Source organism: Gallinula chloropus (assembly GCF_964237585.1).
Source record: "Gallinula chloropus genome assembly, contig: HAP1_SCAFFOLD_556, whole genome shotgun sequence".
In the NCBI taxonomy this organism is placed as follows: Eukaryota; Metazoa; Chordata; class Aves; order Gruiformes; family Rallidae; genus Gallinula; species Gallinula chloropus.
In genome coordinates, this window is record NW_028168673.1 from 7,280 (window position 1) to 25,925 (window position 18,646).

At 59.5% G+C, this 18,646-nt stretch overlaps 1 protein-coding gene across 1 annotated transcript; it reads right to left on the minus strand.

The window, feature by feature from the left end:
- Positions 1 to 707: 707 nt before the first annotated feature.
- On the minus strand, positions 708 to 18,209 carry ARHGAP35 (Rho GTPase activating protein 35). Its single transcript, XM_084280713.1, has 6 exons — positions 14,499 to 18,209; positions 11,178 to 11,322; positions 9,520 to 9,597; positions 9,123 to 9,254; positions 6,967 to 7,072; positions 708 to 2,327 (listed from the first exon to the last, which is right to left on the minus strand). The coding sequence occupies exons 1-6, from the start codon at positions 18,192 to 18,194 to the stop codon at positions 1,946 to 1,948; spliced, it is 4,539 nt and encodes a 1,512-aa protein (XP_084136839.1). The 5' UTR covers positions 18,195 to 18,209; the 3' UTR covers positions 708 to 1,945.
- Between the last annotated feature and the right edge of the window lie 437 nt (positions 18,210 to 18,646).

Consider the following 18,646-nt stretch of genomic DNA (forward strand, 5'->3'; position numbering starts at 1 on the left):
CTGAGCTGGACCACGTTGGAGGAGCCCTGGGATAAGCTGGACCACGTTGGACAAGCCCTGGGCTGAGCTGGACCATGTTGGAGGAGTCCTGGGCTGAGCTGGACAACGTTGGAGGAGCCCTGGGCTGAGCTCTGGGTTGAGCTGGACCACGCTGGAGGAGCCCTGGGCTGAGCTGGACCACGTTGGAGGAGCCCTGGGCTGAGCTGGACCACGCTGGACAAGCCCTGGGCTGAGCTGGACCACGCTGGAGGAGCCCTGGGCTGAGCTGGACCACGCTGGAGGAGCCCTGGGCTGAGCTGGACCACGTTGGAGGAGCCCTGGGAGGAGCTGGACCACGTTGGAGGAGCCTTGGGCTGAGCTGGACCACGTTGGAGGAGCCTTGGGCTGAGCTGGACCACGTTGGAAGAGCCCTGGGCTGAGCTGGACCACGTTGGAGGAGCCCTGGGCTGAGCTGGACCACGTTGGAGGAGCCCTGGGCTGAGCTGGACCACGTTGAAGGAGCCTTGGGCTGAGCTGGACCATGTTGGAGGAGCCCTGGGCTGAGCTGGACCACGTTGGAGGAGCCCTGGGCTGAGCTGGACCCCATTGGAGGAGCCCTGGGCTGAGCTGGACCATGCTGGAGGAGCCCTGGGCTGAGCTGGACCCCATTGGAGGAGCCCTGGGCTGAGCTGGACCATGTTGGAGGAGCCTTGGGCTGAGCTGGACCACGCTGGACAAGCCCTGGGCTGAGCTGGACCACGTTGGACAAGCCCTGGGCTGAGCTGGACAACGTTGGAGGAGCCTTGGGCTGAGCTGGACCACGCTGGACAAGCCCTGGGCTGAGCTGGACCACGCTGGAGGAGCCTTGGGCTGAGCTGGACCACGCTGGAGGAGCCTTGGGCTGAGCTGGACCACGATGGAGGAGCCCTGGGCTGAGCTCTGGGCTGAGCTGGACCCAGTTGGAGGAGCCCTGGGCTGAGCTCTGGGCTGAGCTCTGGGCTGAGCTGGACCACGTTGGAGGAGCCTTGCACCACATGGGACCACACTGGCTGAGCCTCTGGCTCAGTGGACCACACTGGACCATGGTGGACGAGCCTCAGGCTAAGCTGGACCATGGTGAAGAAGCATCAGGCTGCATCAGATAATCCACAAACCATTCTGGACCCCAGTGGAAGAGCCTTGGGCTAAACTGGACCACACTGGACGAGCTTTGGGCTATGCTGGACCATGTTGGGTGCGCCTCAGGCTACGCTGGACCACGCCAGATGAGCCTCAAGGTCCCATTCCATGAGCATCCACCACTGCTGGACCACACCAGTTGAGCCTCAGGCTGCACCCACAGCGTGTGGGATGAGCCTTGGGGCTGTACTGGGCGAGCTGGGGCTGTGCTGGGAGAGCTGGGGCTGTGCTGGGAGAGCTTCTGGCCACATGGGATGAGCTTCAGACGGCACCAGGCAAACCACTGGCTGCATCCCAGGGGATGCAAAGGAGTTCAGGTGATGCTGGGGGCTGAGACAGACAGTCCAGGGGTGGACAGAGCAGCGTCCAACCCACCCAACACCCCGGCACACGGGTCCCCCATCCATTCCTCGACCCCCCTTACCCAAAACTGAAAGGCTGGGTAGGGGTGTGGGGAGGATGTAGGGGGCAGGGAAAACAAACCCTCCTTGAGGAACCCCCCAAATTGCCCCCAGCACACTCCCAAGTCTACACCGGGGGGGGTAGGAGAGGGTTGGAACCCAACCCCAGCGCCGGCGTCACCGCGACCGCGCAACAACCCCACAGCCCAGCGCAAGAAGCTGGCGGTGTGTGTCCCTCTGTTTAGGGGGTAGGGAGGGGTGGGGGGAGGGGGGGGTGTTGTTTTCCTGTTCTTCCCAGTTGTTGGGGGTTCTTTTTCCCCCACTCCCTGTTGGGATTTTGTTGCTTGTTGGTTGGTTGGTTGGTGGTTGTTGGGTTGTTGGTGGGTTCACAGCGTGTGCTGCTCGGCGTGGAGCTGGGCTGGCAGGAGAGGTTGGACGGGCGACTGCGGCGAAGGCGGCGGGGTCCTGGGAGGGGACGGTTGAACCGGCGGCACCGCCACCGCCACCGCCGCCGCCGCCGCGGGAAGGAAAGGGACAGCGGGAGGAGCGGCGGAAGGTGAAGCCGGGGCGGCGTTGGGGGGTTCCAGGATGGGCCGGTTGTAGAAAAAGAAGGGGCACTGCTGGATGAAGAGTTCGATGATTGTCTGGTAGGTGCGGGTGGCGGTCAGGGCGTCCATGGTGCTGAAGTCAGGTCTCATCAGGGTGGGCCAGAAGCAGATGGAAAGGTTCTCGCTGGTCATCAGGTTGATTCGGTGGTTGTGGCTGACCCTGAGGTATGGGGGGTAGAGGATGAAGGCATGGGGAGGGGTGGAACCCATCCAGGGTTGGGTTTGGGGGTGCTCCTCGCCATCAGGGGAGCATGGGGAGGGGTGGCACCCAACCAGAGTTGGGTTTGGGGGTGCTCCAGAGTTGGGTTTGGGGGTGCTCCTCACCATCAGGGGATCATGGGGAGGGGTGGCACCCAACCAGAGTTGGGTTTGGGGGTGCTCCTCGCCATCAGGGGATCATGGGGAGGGGTGGAACCCAACCAGAGTTGGGTTTCGGGGTGCTCCTCACCATCAGGGGAGCATGGGGAGGGGTGGCACCCAACCAGAGTTGGGTTTGGGGGTGCTCCTCGCCATCAGGGGGTCATGGGGAGGGGTGGCAGCCAACCAGGGTTGGGTTTGAGGGGTGCTCCTCGCCATCAGGGGATCATGGGGAGGGATGGCACCCAACCAGAGTTGGGTTTGGGGGTGTTCCTCACCATCAGGGGATCATGGGGAGGGGTGGCACCCAACCAGAGTTGGGTTTGGGGGTGCTCCTCGCCATCAGGGGATCATGGGGAGGGGTGGCACCCAACCAGAGTTGGGTTTGGGGGTGCTCCTCACCATCAGGGGATCATGGGGAGGGAAGGAACCCAACCAGAGTTGAGTTTGGGGGTGCTCCTCACCATCAGGGGATCATGGGGAGGGATGGCACCCAACCAGGGTTGGGTTTGGGGGTGCTCCTCACCATCAGGGGAGCATGGGGAGGGGTGGCACCCAACCAGGGTTGGGTTTGGGGGTGCTCCTCGCCATCAGGGGATCATGGGGAGGGGTGGCACCCAACCAGGGTTGGGTTTGGGGGTGCTCCTCGCCATCAGGGGATCATGGGAAGGGATATCACCCAACCAGAGTTGCGTTTCAGGGTGCTCCTCACCATCAGGGGATCATGGGGAGGGATGGCACCCATCCAGAGTTGGGTTTGGGGGTGCTCCTCGCCATCAGGGGATCATGGGGAGGGGTGGCACCCAACCAGGGTTGGGTTTGGGGGTGATCCTCGCCATCAGGGGATCATGGGGAGGGATGGCACCCAACCAGAGTTGGGTCTGGGGGTGCTCCAGAGCTGGGTTTGAGGGGTGCTCCTCGCCATCAGGGGATCATGGGGAGGGATGGCACCCAACCAGGGTTGGGTTTGGGGGTGCTGCTAGCCATCAGGGGATCATGGGGAGGGGTGGCACCCATCCAGAGTTGGGTTTGGGGGTGCTCCAGAGTTGGGTTTGGGGGTGCTCCTCGCCATCAGGAGATCATGGGGAGGGATGGCACCCAACCAGAGTTGGGTTTGGGGGTGCTCCTCACCATCAGGGGATCATGGGGAGGGGTGGCACCCAACCAGCGTTGGGTTAGGGGGTGCTCCTCACCATCAGGGGATCATGGGGAGGGATGGCACCCAACCAGAGTTGGGTTTGGGGGTGCTCCTCACCATCAGGGGGTCATGGGGAGGGGTGGCACCCAACCAGAGTTGGGTTTGGGGGTGCTCCTCGCCATCAGGGGATCATGGGGAGGGGTGGCACCCAACCAGAGTTGGGTTTCAGGGTGCTCCTCGCCATCAGGGGATCATGGGAAGGGATATCACCCAACCAGAGTTGCATTTCAGGGTGCTCCTCACCATCAGGGGATCATGGGGAGGGGTGGCACCCAAACAGAGTTGGGTTTGGGGGGGCTCCTCACCATCAGGGGAGCATGGGGAGGGGTGGCACCCAACCAGGGTTGGGTTTGAGGGGTGCTCCTCGCCATCAGGGCATCATGGGGAGGGATGGCACCCAACCAGAGTTGGGTTTGGGGGAGCTCCTCGCCATGAGGGCATCATGGGGAGGGATGGCACCCAACCAGAGTGGGGTTTGGGGGTGCTCCTCGCCATCAGGGGATCATGGGGAGGGATGGCACCCATCCAGAGTTGGGTTTGGGGGTGCTCCTCGCCATCAGGGGATCATGGGGAGGGGTGGCACCCATCCAGGGTTGGATTTGAGGGGTGCTCCTCGCCATCAGGGGATCATGGGGAGGGATGGCACCCAACCAGAGTTGGGTTTGGGGGTGCTCCTCGCCATCAGGGGGTCATGGGGAGGGATGGCACCCAACCAAAGTTGGGTTTGGGGGTGCTCCTCGCCATCAGGGGAACATGGGGAGGGGTGACACCCAACCAGAGTTGGGTTTTGGGGTGCTCCTCGCCATCAGGGGATCATGGGGAGGGGTGGCACCCAACCAGAGTTGGGTTTGGGGGTGCTCCTCACCATCAGGGGATGATGGGGAGGGGTGGCACCCAACCAGAGTTGGGTTTGGGGGTGCTCCAGAGTTGGGTTTGGGGGTGCTCCTCACCATCAGGGGATGATGGGGAGGGGTGGCACCCAACCACAGTTGGGTTTGGGGGTGCTCCAGAGTTGGGTTTGGGGGTGCTCCTCGCCATCAGGAGATCATGGGGAGGGGTGGCACCCAACCAGTGTTGGGTTTGAGGGGTGCTCCTCGCCATCAGGGGATCATGGGGAGGGATGGCACCCAACCAGAGTGGGGTTTGGGGGTGCTCCTCGCCATCAGGGGATCATGGGGAGGGATGGCACCCAACCAGTGTTGGGTTTGAGGGGTGCTCCTCGCCATCAGGGGATCATGGGGAGGGGTAGCACCCAACCAGAGTTGGGTTTGAGGGGTGCTCCTCGCCATCAGGGGATCATGGGGAGGGATGGCACCCAACCAGGGTTGGGTTTGGGGGTGCTCCTCGCCATCAGGGGATCATGGGGAGGGATGGCACCCAACCAGGGTTGGGTTTGAGGGGTGCTCCTCACCATCAGGGGATCATGGGGAGGGGTGGCACCCAACCAGAGTTGGGTTTGGGGGTGCTCCTCACCATCAGGGGATCATGGGGAGGGGTGGCACCCAACCAGGGTTGGGTTTGAGGGGTGCTCCTCACCATCAGGGGATCATGGGGAGGGATGGCACCCAACCAGAGTTGGGTTTGGGGGTGCTCCAGAGTTGTGTTTGGGGGTGCTCCTCACCATCAGGGGATCATGGGGAGGGATGGCACCCAACCAGAGTTGAGTTTGAGGGGTGCTCCTCGCCATCAGGGGGTCATGGGGAGGGATGGCACCCATCCAGGGTTGGGTTTGGGGGTGCTCCTCACCATCAGGGGATCATGGGGAGGGATGGCACCCAACCAGGGTTGGGTTTGGGGGTGCTCCTCGCCATCAGGGGATTATGGGGAGGGATGGCACCCAACCAGAGTTGGGTTTGGGGGTGCTCCTCACCATCAGGGGATCATGGGGAGGGGTGGCACCCAACCAGGGTTGGGTTTGGGGGTGCTCCTCACCATCAGGGGATTGGATGATGGGTTGGAAGGGACATGGAGAGATCATCAGATCCAACCATATGATGAAGGTAGAAGGGGTTTGGGGTGGAGGTAAGGAAGAGGTGTTGTGCCCTGAGGGTGTTGAGACACAGGTTGTCCAGAGAAGTGCTGGGTGGCCCCATCACAAGGAGTATTCAAGCTCAGGTTGGACAGGGCTTGGAGGAACCTGCTGTCCCCACCTGCAGAGCTGTGAAGGTGCCTTCTGACCCATCCCACCAGCAGGATTTTGCTACTGGGCTTCAAGGAATGAGCAGATCACAGAGGCACAGGGGTTGGAAGGGACCTTGAGAACATCATCAGGTCCAACCCCCCCTGCCCAAGCAGCTCCCTAGGACAGGGCACACAGGGAGGTGTCCAGATGGGGCTGGAATCTCTCCAGAGATGGAGACTCCACACCCCCTGGGCAGCCTGTCCCAGGGCTCCCTCACCCTCACTGGGGAAAAGTTCTTTCCCAGATTGGGGGGGAACTCCCTGTGCTCCAACTTGATCCATCACCCCTTGTCCTGTCCCCACAGACACTGAAAAGGGGCTGGCTGGTTCCCCCTGCATCCCCTGCTTCAGATAATTATAGACTTTAATTAGGTCCCCCCTTAGTCTTCTCTTCTCAAGGCTGAAGAGTCACAACTTACTCAGCCTTTCCTCACAGGGGAGATGCTCCAGGCCCTTCAGCATCTCCCTGTCCCTCCTCTGGACTCTCTCCAGGAGATCCCTGTCCCTTTCATCCCAGGGAGCCCAGAACTGGCCACAACACTCCAGGTGGGGCCTGAGCAGGGCAGAGCAGAGGGGGAGGATCCCCTCCTGTCACCTGCTGCCCACACTCCTCCTGATGCCCCCCAGGATCCCATTGGCCTCCTTGGGCACACTGCTGGCTCATGGCCACCCTGTCACCCACCAGGACCCCCAGTTCCTTCTCCACAGAGCTCCTCATCCCCAGCCTGTCCTGATTCCAGCCCTTATTCCCTCCCAGGTGCCAGACTCTCCACTTGCTTTTGTTGAACCTCATCTGGTTTCTCCCTGCCCAGCTCTCCAGCCTGGCCAGGTCTCACTCAGGACACAGTGTTCCTGTGTGTCACCCACTCCTCCCAGCTCTGGATCATCAGGTACTTGCTGAGGGTGGATGCTGCTCCCTCATCAATGAAGATATTAAACAGGACTGGACCCAACACCAAGCCCTGGGTGACACCACTGGTCACAGGTCTCCAGACTCTGCTCCATGAATCACAACCCTCTGGGCTCTGTCTGACAGCAGCCAGGGAGCAGGAGTGGTACCTACTTGTTCAAGTGGGTGATGACGTATCTGAAGACCTCGTAGTTCTCCTTGGGGAACTTCCTCAGCACTTCCCTCAGCGCGTGGAGCTTCTGCTCCCGGTCGTTGATCTCTGGCAGGAGGGAAAATGGGTGTTGTGGGGTTGGGGAGTAGGATGCTGAGCTGGGAAATGCTGCCTGGGGATCACAGCCCAAGTAGCACAGAGTCACAAGGGTGGGAAAGGCCTTGGAGGAGCATCAAGTCCAACCCATCCCATCCTGAGCTCAACCAGATCCCTCAGCACCTCATCGCCCCTGGGGTTAAACACAGCCAGGGAAGGGGACACAACCCCCTCTCTGGGCAGCCTGGGCCAGGCCCTGACCCTGCTCCAGGCCCCTGACCCTGCTCCAGCCCTGACCCTGCTCCAGCCCCCTGACCCTGCTCCAGCCCTGACCCTGCTCCAGCCCCCCTGACCCTGCTCCAGCCCCCCTGACCCTGCTCCAGCCCCCCTGACCCTGCTCCAGGCCCCCTGACCCTGCTCCAGCCCTGACCCTGCTCCAGCCCCCCTGACCCTGCTCCAGCCCCCCTGACCCTGCTCCAGGCCCCTGTTCCCCAGCCCCACAACTCTCCCAGGGAAGAACTTTCCCCTCCCCCCTGCTCTGCCCCTGCCCTGGGGCAGCTTGAGCCCATTGCCCCTTGGCCCATCTCCTGGCCCCTGGCTGCAGAGACCATCCCCCACCTCTCTGCACCCTCCTGGCAGGGCAGGGGAGGTGGGGAGAAGGGCTCCCCTCAGCCTCCTCTGCTCCAGGCTCAACCCCCCCAGCTCCCTCAGCTGCTCCTCAGAGGATTCACCCTCCAGCCCCTTCCCCAGCCTGCTTGCCCTTCTCTGCACTCACCCCAGGACCCCAATGTCCTTCTGATGCTGAGGAGCCCAGAACTGGTCCCAGCACTGGAGCTGCAGCCTCCCCAGTGCCCAGCCCAGGGGCACAATCCCCTCCCCAGCCCTACTGGCCACGCTGGGGCTGACACAAGCCAGGATGCCCTTGGCTTTCCTGGCCACACCGCTGGCTCGTGGTCAGTCCCCCAACACCCTGAGGTCCTTCTCTGCCTGACAGCTCTCCAGACAGTCTCCCCCCAGCCTCTAGCTCTGCATGGGGTTGTTATGTAGGCAGCACCCTGTCATGGGACCCCTCTTCTCTGGCAGCTTCTTTGTAGGCAACCAGCTCAAGGATCATCAGCCCTTCTGGAAAGAAACCCTGCAACACCCACACTGCTCCCAGACACTGGACAGCACCGAGTGGTGATGCTGGGGCAGAGCATCTCCAGCCAGAAACGAGCTGGAAGGGTGGGAATTAACAAGGAAAAGTGCCAGCAAATGGCTTTCTGAGCCATGGATTAACAAGATGTGGCCACTAATTATAGAATCACAGCCTCACAGACTGGGCTGGGTTGGGAGGGACCCCAAGGATCACAGAGCTCCAACCCCCTGCCACAGGCAGGGCCACCAACCTGCAGCCTGGAGCTCCACAAGGTTGCCCAGGGCCCCAGCCAACCTGGACTTGGACACCCCCAGGGATGGGGCACCCACCCCCTCTCTGGGCAGCCAATCCCCATCCCAATCCCCATTCCCATCTCCATCCCCATCCCCACCCCAATCCCCATCCCAATCCCAATCCCCATCCCATCCCCATTCCCCCCCCCAATCCCCATCCCATCTCCATCCCAATCCAATCCCCATCCCCATCCCAATCCCCATTCCATCCCAATCATGGAATCCCAGACTGGTCAGGGTTGGGAGGGACCCCAAGGGTCCCAGAGCTCCAACCCCCTGCCACAGGCAGGGCCACCAACCTCCAGCCTGGAGCTACACAAGGTTGCCCAGGGCCCCATCCAGCCTGGCCTTGGACACCCCCAGGGATGGGGCCCCCACCCCCTCTCTGGGCAGCCCCTTCCAGCCCCTCCCCACTCTCCCTGGACAGAACTTCCCCCCAATCTCTCCTCTCCCCCTTCCCTCCTCCAGCTTCACCCCATCCCCTTGTCCTGCCAGTCTCTGCCCTTTAACAAGCTGATTCCCCTCCTGTTCCTCTGCTCCCCTCAGGGACTGGGAGGTTAATGAGCTGATAAAGTCTGAATTAATAAGCTGATGGGCTGGGCTGGGGTGGGACCCCCCTGGCTGTACTCACTGTGGGCTTCCACCAGCTCAGCCTGCATGGTGTAGGGGACGAGGGGCTCGGGCAGCTCGGAGAAGAAGCTCTTCATGGCACCGGCCACAGTATTGACAGTGAAATCCTTCTCAGCCAGATCCAGCCCATGATCTACAAAAAGGAGAGTCAGAGAATCATGGAGAGCACCCTGACTTGGAAAGGATCCTTAAGGATCATCAAATCCACCTCCCAGTCTTACAGTTACACCTCCCCAGGTCCACGGTCACACCCCGAAGCACCAAGGGGTGTGGGAAGCCCAACAGGGATTTTGCCTTCAAAAACCAGCTCAAGAGTTGCCAGAGGTGGAAGGAAAGGTGCCTCTCCAGGGGGGTTTTGGGGTGGGGAAGGAGCCAGCTGAGGGAGGAGCAGAGGTTACCCTGGTCAAACTGCCGCTGCAGGCTCTCCATCTCCGACTTGTTCCCGCTCACGCGGTAGATGCCTTCGGTGCTCAGCCCTGTGGGGATGAAGAGCAGCCATCAGTGCAGGTTGGGGAGCAGATGGGAACAGGGTGAGGGGTTTTAGGGACAAATTCCCTCCCAATCTTCCTTTATAGACAATAAAATCCAGACATCCAAAGCCCAGAAGTGAGGAGACCCTGAATCCCCCTCGGTGAAACCCTAATTACACCCCAGCACTGAGGGAACTTCCCTTCCTTCTCCTGAGCCTTAAAACCCACCAGCCATTCATTCAGAGAATCCCAGAGTGGGATGGGCTGGGAGGGACCCCAAGGGTCCCAGAGCTCCAACGCCCCTGCCACAGGCAGGGCCACCAACTTCCAGCCTGGAGCTACACAAGGTTGCCCAGGGCCCCATCCAACCTGGCCTTGGACACCCCCAGGGATGGGGCACCCACCCCCTCTCTGGGCAGCCAATCCCATCCCAATCCAATCCCCATCCCCATCCCAATCCCATTCCCATGCCAATCCCCATCCCAATCCCATCCCCATCCCAATCCCCATCCCATCCCCATCGCCATCGCCATCCCAATCCCCATCCCATCCCCATCCCCATCCCCATCCCATCCCCATCCCAATCCCCATCCCAATCCCCATCCCATCCCCATCCCAATCCCATCCCCATCCGCATCCCCATCCCCATCCCAATCCCATTCCCATCCCCATCCCCATCCCCATCCCATCCCCATCGCCATCGCCATCCCCATCCCCATCCCAATCCCCATCCCATCCCCATCCCCATCCCCATCCCCATCCCATCCCCATCCCCATCCCCATCCCCATCCCCATCCCAATCCCAATCCCCATCCCATCTCCATCCCAATCCAATCCCCATCCCATCCCCACTCCCACCCCAGTCCCCATCCCATCCCATCCCAATCATGGAATCCCAGACTGGGCTGGGTTGGGAGGGACCCCAAGGGTCCCAGAGCTCCAACCCCCTGCCACAGGCAGGGCCACCAACCTCCAGCCTGGAGCTACACAAGGTTGCCCAGGGGCCCAGCCAACCTGCCCTTGGACACCCCCAGGGACGGGTCACCCACCCCCTCTCTGGGCAGCCCCTTCCAGCCCCTCCCCACTCTCTCTGGACAGAACTTCCCCCCAATCTCTCCTCTCCCCCTTCCCTCCTCCAGCTTCACCCCATCCCCTTGTCCTGCCAGTCTCTGCCCTTTAACAAGCTGATTCCCCTCCTCTTCCTCTGCTCCCTTCAGGGACTGGGGGGCTGCAGTGAGGTCCCCCCACAGCTTCTCTTCTCCAGGCTGACCCAGCCCACCTCCCTCAGCCTCTCTCCATAGTGGAGCCGCTCCAGCCTCTGAGCATCTCCCTGTCCTTCCTCTGACCCCTCCCCACCAGTCCCACATCCTCCTTGTCCTGGGAGCCCCAGCTCTGGCCACAGGACTCCAGCTGGGGCCTCTTAAGACCATAGAAAACCAACCCCAACATCAGCTCCACACTGAGCTGTCTTCACCCAACCACCACTCCATCTTTTGGTGCACAGAGGAGAACACATCCCCCCCCACAAACACCCCAAAATCCCCCCTCCCAGCCCCTGACAAGACACCTTTTCCCTGGTTTCTTACCTGTGGCTTCGATATACTCGATGCACCTCTCAATGAAGATGGGGATGGGTTTCTCTGGTGTCACCACGTTGGGCAAAGGCACCCCAAAATAATTGCTCTCCCACGTTGTCTTGGTGATGGATGGCCGGGGTTTGGGCTTTGGTTTCTGTGGGAGGGAGCAGGGTTGAGGTGAGGAACCCCCTCCCCACCCCCACCCCAGGCTACCAGCTTGGTGTTTAATTGAGCAATTTGTTAATTATGCTAATAAATGGTTTTTATTTATCCCAAAACCTGTTATCTTCTGTGTTCTGGGGTTATTCATCAGGCATGGGTGCCAGTCACAGAGGCACAAGGGTGGGAAAGGCCTTTGAGGTGCATCAAGTCCAACCCATCCCATCCTGAGCTCAACCAGAGCCCTCAGCACCTCATCTCCCCTGGGGTTAAACACAGCCAGGGAAGGGGACACAACCCCCTCCCTGGGCAGCCTGGGCCAGGTCCTGACCCTGCTCCAGCCCCCTGACCCTGCTCCAGGCCCCTGTTCCCCAGCCCCACAACTCTCCCAGGGAAGAACTTTCCCCTCCCACCTGCTCTGCCCCTGCCCTGGGGCAGCTTGAGCCCATTGCCCCTTGGCCCATCTCCTGGCCCCTGGCTGCAGAGACCATCCCCCACCTCTCTGCACCCTCCTGGCAGGGCAGGGGAGGTGGGGAGAAGGGCTCCCCTCAGCCTCCTCTGCTCCAGGCTCAACCCCCCCAGCTCCCTCAGCTGCTCCTCAGAGGATTCACCCTCCAGCCCCTTCCCCAGCCTGGTTGCCCTTCTCTGCACTCACCCCAGGACCCCAATGTCCTTCTGATGCTGAGGAGCCCAGAACTGGTCCCAGCACTGGAGCTGCAGCCTCCCCAGTGCCCAGTCCAGGGGCACAATCCCCTCCCCAGCCCTACTGGCCACGCTGGGGCTGACACAAGCCAGGATGCCCTTGGCCTTCCTGGCTGCCTGGGCACACTGTTGGTCATCAGTCAGCCAACACCCCCAGGTCCTTCTCTGCCTGACAGCTCTCCAGACAGTCTCCCCCAGCCTGTAGCTGTTGGGGGTTGTTGTGTCCCACATGTCCTCATCCCATTGGGCTCAGCCCATGGGTCCAGCCTGTCCAGATCCCTCTGAAGAGCCTCCCTGATGATACTCTGGAATAAAGAACATCACAGAGAACAGGCAGAGACTGTGGTGATGGATGGGGAAGCTCCTTCTGACTCTTCCTTCCCTGCTATGGGACATGAAACCTCCACGTTGTCGTTCGCCACCGTCTGAGGTGGAACCTCCTGGATGTCACATCTTGGGTGAAATGGAAAAGTTGGCCCCATTTTTAGCTGAAGAAAGATTTCTGCCAGTCTTCAGATGAATAAAACACTCCCTGGGTCAAGATGGGAGTGACCAGGAAATGGGAGAACCCAACGGGACCTCTCCAAGGGGAAGAAGTTCACTCCCCCACTTCAACCTCCTGGGATGAAGCATCCAGCATGGCAGAGGAGAGGAGAACAATGGACAGTGTCTGCCTGGGCTTCAGCAGGACCTCTGGCACCACCTCCCTCAGATTCTCTTGGGACAATCAGTAGATGAGCAGAGGTGGGTTAAAGGGTTGGTGGTGACCCACAGAACAAGGTCTAGTTGGAGGCCAGTGCCCAATGGTGTGTCCCAGGGGTCAACCTTGGGTCCAGTCCTGTCTTAACACCTCCAGTAACGGTCTGGTTGATGGGGCAGATGACACCAAAGAGGGAGGAAGGTCTGTGCTGCCACCCAGAGGCACCTCAACAGGCTGGTGGGAACCTCATGAAGTTCAAACAAGGAGAAGCACAAAGAGCAACTCCCTGGGTGTCAGGGGCCACCAACCTAGAAGAGAGGGTCTGGGGGTCCTGGGGGACACTAAGGTGACCATGAGCCAGGAATGTGCCACAGAGGTGGCTTGTGGTGCCCTGTGCTGCACTAGGACAAAGTGTTGGTGGAAGGAGATGATCCTTCTGCTCTGCTCAGGGCTGGTGAGGACACACCTGGACTGCTGGGACAGACAGACATGGAGAGAGGACGTCTGGTGGCCTTTCTGTAGGCAAAGGAGCTTGTTGGATGGGGAGAGACTTCTACCAGGGTCTGCAGGGACAGGACCTTTCTAGAAGGGCCTGATGAAGGTAGAAGGGGTTTGGGGTGGAGGTAAGGAAGAGGTGTTGTGCCATGAGGGTGTTGAGACACAGGTTGTCCAGAGAAGTGCTGGGTGGCCCCATCACAAGGAGTATTCAAGCTCAGGTTGGACAGGGCTTGGAGGAACCTGCTGTCCCCACCTGCAGAGCTGTGAAGGTGCCATCTGACCCATCCCACCAGCAGGATTTTGCTACTGGGCTTCAAGGAATGAGCAGATCACAGAGTCACAGGGGTTGGAAGGGACCTTGAGAGCATCATCAGGTCCAACCCCACCTGCCCAAGCAGCTCCCTAGGACAGGGCACACAGGGAGGTGTCCAGATGGGGCTGGAATCTCTCCAGAGAAGGAGACTCCACACCCCCTGGGCAGCCTGTCCCAGGGCTCCCTCACCCTCACTGGGGAAAAGTTCTTCCCCAGATTGGGGGGGAACTCCCTGTGCTCCAACTTGAGCCCATCACCCCTTGTCCTGTCCCCACAGACACTGAAAAGGGGCTGGACACATCCCTCTGTGTCCCACCCTTCAGCTATTGATCCCCATTGATCAGATCCCCTCTCAGGCTTCTTCTCTCCAGGCTGAACAGCCCCAGCTCCCTCAGCCTTTCCTCACAGGGGAGATGCTCCAGGCCCTTCAGCATCTCCATGGCCCTTCAGCATCTCCATGTCCCTCCTCTGGACTCTCCAGGAGATCCCTGTCCCTTTCATCCCAGGGAGCCCAGACCTGGCCACAACACTCCAGCTGGGGCCTGAGCAGAGCAGAGCAGAGGGGGAGGATCCCCTCCTGTCACCTGCTGCCCACACTCCTCCTGATGCCCCCCAGGATCCCCTTGTCTCTCTCAGCCCCCAGGGCACACTGGTGGCTTGTGGACACCCTGTCACCCACCAGCACCCCCAGTTCCTTCTCCACAGAGCTCCTCTCCAGCAGCTCCACCCCAGCCTGTCCTGATTCCAGCCCTTATTCCCTCCCAGGTGCCAGACTCTCCACTTGCTTTTGCTGAACCTCATTTGACCCCTGAAGAGATGAAAACCACACCACACACCGACCTCATTCACGCCTTTACACCCGGCAGCACGTCACCTTGGGGACATCACCCACCACCCCATCACACACAGACCCCCATACATCCCACCACCCCAAGGGGAGCCAGAAACACCCTCCTACCTTCGTCGTCCTTCTCAGGCTACGCAGGATGTTCCTCCTCCTGGGATCTTCCCCGTCCGCCGACTCGTAAGGGATGACGGCGTTGTCCCCTTTATACCCTTGGGAGGTCTGATCTTCCTCCTTCTTTCGAATGGGCCCCAGCTCATCATCACTCCCCACGCTGAAGCTGGTTCTGTAGCTGGCAAACCTCCCCAGCCTCGTGCAGCGTGTCCTGTACAAGACAGGCTTGCTGACAACAGACACCTTACGACCCCTCTCCAGGGAGCTGGTGTCCATCTCACTGTCAGAGCCGTTGCCGCTGCCGTTGGATTGGGTTTTGTTGATGTTTCGGATGGTGATGATCTTGCCCTGGGTGCTGTCGTGAGGCACGGAGTAGATGTTCTCCTCTTCATTCCTGGGTTTCACCACGGCGTCCATGGGCTCGGCGTAATCGGAAGGATCAAAGCAATCGGTGGGCAGCCAGCTGCTGGAAGACACAGACTTCCTCTGCCCATCCCGATGGCCTTGGTCTAAGTAGGACAGGTCCCCCTTTGTAATGTCAAAATGCACGGGGGGCTTTGGTTTCACTGGAGGAGGTACTTTGTTGTTCAGCTTGCTTTCAAAAGTGCTCATGACGGAAATGAAAGACAAGCCGTCGTTCCCCTCCAGCTCCATGGAAAGCTTCGAGTGGTCTTTGGGCAGGGCAGGCATGGAGGTGTCCTCTCTGAAAGGGCTGTAAGTTGGGGGCTCCACGTCCTCCTCTGAGTCCTGCAGGTTGGAGTTGCAGAGAGGGGAACCCGCTCGAGGCGAGTTGAACACCTCCTCCGTCGTGCTGCAGGCTTCGGCCACGTTGTCGTACATGTGGGTGGCTTCGATGATGGTTTTCTTCTCCACCACATCCTTAAAAAACGAGTGGAAAATCTCCAGCTTGTGCTGTGGCTGGCTACAAGGGATGGTGGTGAACTTGCCATCGATCTCCTGGGCGATTTCCTCACCCTCAGTGAGCTGCTCTCTGCTCAGGTCGTTGTCCAGGATGTCTATGGAGCCATCTGTGAGAGCCACAACCTGGATGGGGATGATATCCTGCACCTCACAGAGGAAGGCACGGAGCATGGCCAGGGACGCCTTGCGCTTCGCCGAGTAGAAGACGATGTAGCCATGGACCAGGCGGCTTTTCCTAATGCTGAAGGAGGAATGGTAGGAGAGGAGGGAGAGCTCCACGCGCCTCTTGTGGGGCCCGATGGATAACTCAAGGAGGACAGAGCTGCTGCTGCCACACTGTGAAGGTCTGTAGGTCTGGGACTGCAGGATGGGTAAGAGGATGTCGTCGGCGTTGAAGGGATCTCCGCACATCAAGCACATGACGATGCGAAGGTCGATGTCTGCCAGGTCCTTGATGCTGGAGGTCGAGCTGACAAGGTTTAAGTTGCGTTTGGAGTCCAAGAGCCCTTTGAGAACTTGGCTGATCTGCTTCTCGTTGATGTTCCGGCCGTAGCCGATACCAGCCGAGGCTGGGTCCAGAAAGACACACTGCAGCTTGCTGGCGATCTGCTGGCCTTGCTGGATCAAGCTGTGGAGGGTCTCACCGCTGGTATCCCCCCTCTTGTTAACCAGGATGAGCGTCAGAGGCAGGTGAACCAAGTGATTATCCCTCCTACCGATGGTGGACTCCCGGCTCTTCTCGATGCTTTCCACCACGTAGGACAAGGACTCCTTCGAGTTGTAAAGGCAGAGACAACCATGAGGTTGGAAGGTGGGTGTCTGGAAGGAGTTAACAGGGAGCCGGACGTTGCCCTCGATCGGCCTCAGGGACAGCTCATACATCTTCCCTTCGATCACATACTTGTCGTCGTTAGTACAGAGCGCCCGGATCTCGTTAGCCAGCTCCCGCGCCAAACCATCCTTGCCCAGGATCACCAGGTTGATCCTGTCGATGTTGGAGTCGGATAGCAAGTTCTTCTGGTTGCGTTCGGAGGGTCTGATGAAGCGGGAGCTGATCAGCTGCTCGATTTTAGAGTCTACACAAACCAGGCAGCTCGGACACGTTTCCTTTGTCGGGTGGTAGACGAAGTGGATGTGCTTCAAAATAAGGGCATCCCTCTCCGCCTGCAGCTTCTGCAGGGCTTTGAACCGTTGCTCTTCGCCCAAGACATCCTGAATGACGCCCATCTTCTCCTTGCTGGGTTTAGCATCCAGCTCCAGCTCGTAAAACAGCTCCGAATACTCCAAGAGCAGCTCCTGGAACTCCTCCTTGGCTTTTTCTATGATCTGTTTTTGGTGCTTGCTGTAGATATCCATGTAGATTGACTCCTCCAACCACATGTAGAAATCCTCGTTCATAATGAAACTGCGGGCTTCCTCCCAGGGTTTCCCAGGGGTGATGAAAGGGGAAGTCTCCAGGTTTTCTTTGAAAGCTCTCCTCATCTCTGCCCTTTTCCTCTCATTCCTCAGTTTCTCTAAATGGGCTTCGTAGAGCTGCTCAGCAGGCTGGGTCTCCATCAGGTCAAAGGGGATGCGCTCGTTCTCCATGTTGTCGATGTGACTCGTGGCGTCCCAGGGCGTCTCCTCCAGGACAATAAACCACTTCAGAAAGTCCGGCTTCGTCTCTAGAAGCTTCTCCACTTTCACACAGCTCAAGTGATCTATTTCATCCAGGTCTGGGATGAGGGCTTCGAAAGCCTGGGGAAGCATGGCCAGATACATCTTTCGCCGGCGCTCGATGTGCTCCTGCTTGAGGCGGTGGACGTGCTGTAGGAAGAGCTTTTTGGCTTTCTGAGTGCCTTCCAGGTAGACATACTCCTGGTACTCAGGAGAGGACTGCATCTTACGGCTCACGTTGGACCACGTCTCATTGTGGTTCTTAACGATGCGGCTCACCAGCCACTCGTACTTGTCTTTAGCAGCAGCGATCTGTTGGCTTTGCTGTTTCAAAGCTTCGAAGTAGGGGATGATTTTTGTCTTCCCCCTGCTTTTATCAATCAGCTGCACTAAGGTGCTGAAAGCCAAGTCAATGTTCACATTGGATCTAGCCGACGTCTCCACCACCTGGAGATTCTTTTTGCTTAAGGCAAAAGTATGTGCATCCCTAATGTACCGCTCCACTCCTTCATCACACTTGGTCAGGACCACCACGATGGGCTTTTTCGTCTTCGCTAGTTGATTGTAAAGATTGGAAACGAATTTGAGCTGCTCATCAAAGTTCCTGTTCATACCCCTGCTGACATCGATGCAGAGAAGAAAGCCATCCACCAGCAGCTTTCCATCCGGCATCTGTTTCTGTTCAAAGTCCTGTTCCAGCCCAAGCTGATCAGTGCAAAAGTACATGAGTTTTTCAGCCGACGCCAGCTTGGTGGCAGCAGCCCTTTTGATATAGGGCTGCAGGGCCGTGCTGCGGTGTGGCTGAAAGGTCTGGTCGTCGATAAACTCCGTCTGCTCCACAACATGCATTTTACATTCCACACAGTCCTCCAGGGAACGCACAACTTCCCCCCAGTAAAGGAAATGGTCGTTATTGACCACCCTTCCTCCAAAGTCACTGGTGCTGAGAACCGAAGTGTGGTCCAAATGAAACTCATCCGCGCTGGGTCGGACGAAGCGGTTGCAGAGGCAGGATTTCCCAATGCCACACTGGCCTTTCTCCTTCTCTGTCCCAGACAATCCCACCACGCTAATGTTATAGGTGGGAATGCGAACATCTTGCTTTCTGGCCATCATCATCGTCCACACATCCTGTCCCAGTCAAACCGCTTCCGAGACGATTAGCGTTTCGCGGCCAGACTTGGGAGATGAGGGTGGTGGTGTTGGGGGGGGGGTGACAGTTCTCAAGCCAGGCAGGGCGCCGGGGGGATGAAGTTCGTCGTCCCCATCCCTGTAGGTACCAGCGGCGCTTCAGTTCTTGCTGGTCCCCGTTGTCAGGAGGGTGATGTTTCCCCCTAAGAGAAAGAGAAACAAACAGTCAGCGCTTCAGCTCGGGGCGGTTCTGCCTGTAGGATGTCACACGCCTCGCGGCGGCGGCGGCGGCGGTAGAGGATGCGCTAACCGCAGCGGGTACAGCTTCCTCACCGCCGCCGCCGCCAGCGGGTTGTGGGTGCAAACCACAAGCCGACTGTCTTGCCACAGCAAATCGAGGTCACGCTCTGTCCCCCAGCCGGGCAAGGGGGTGAGGAGAA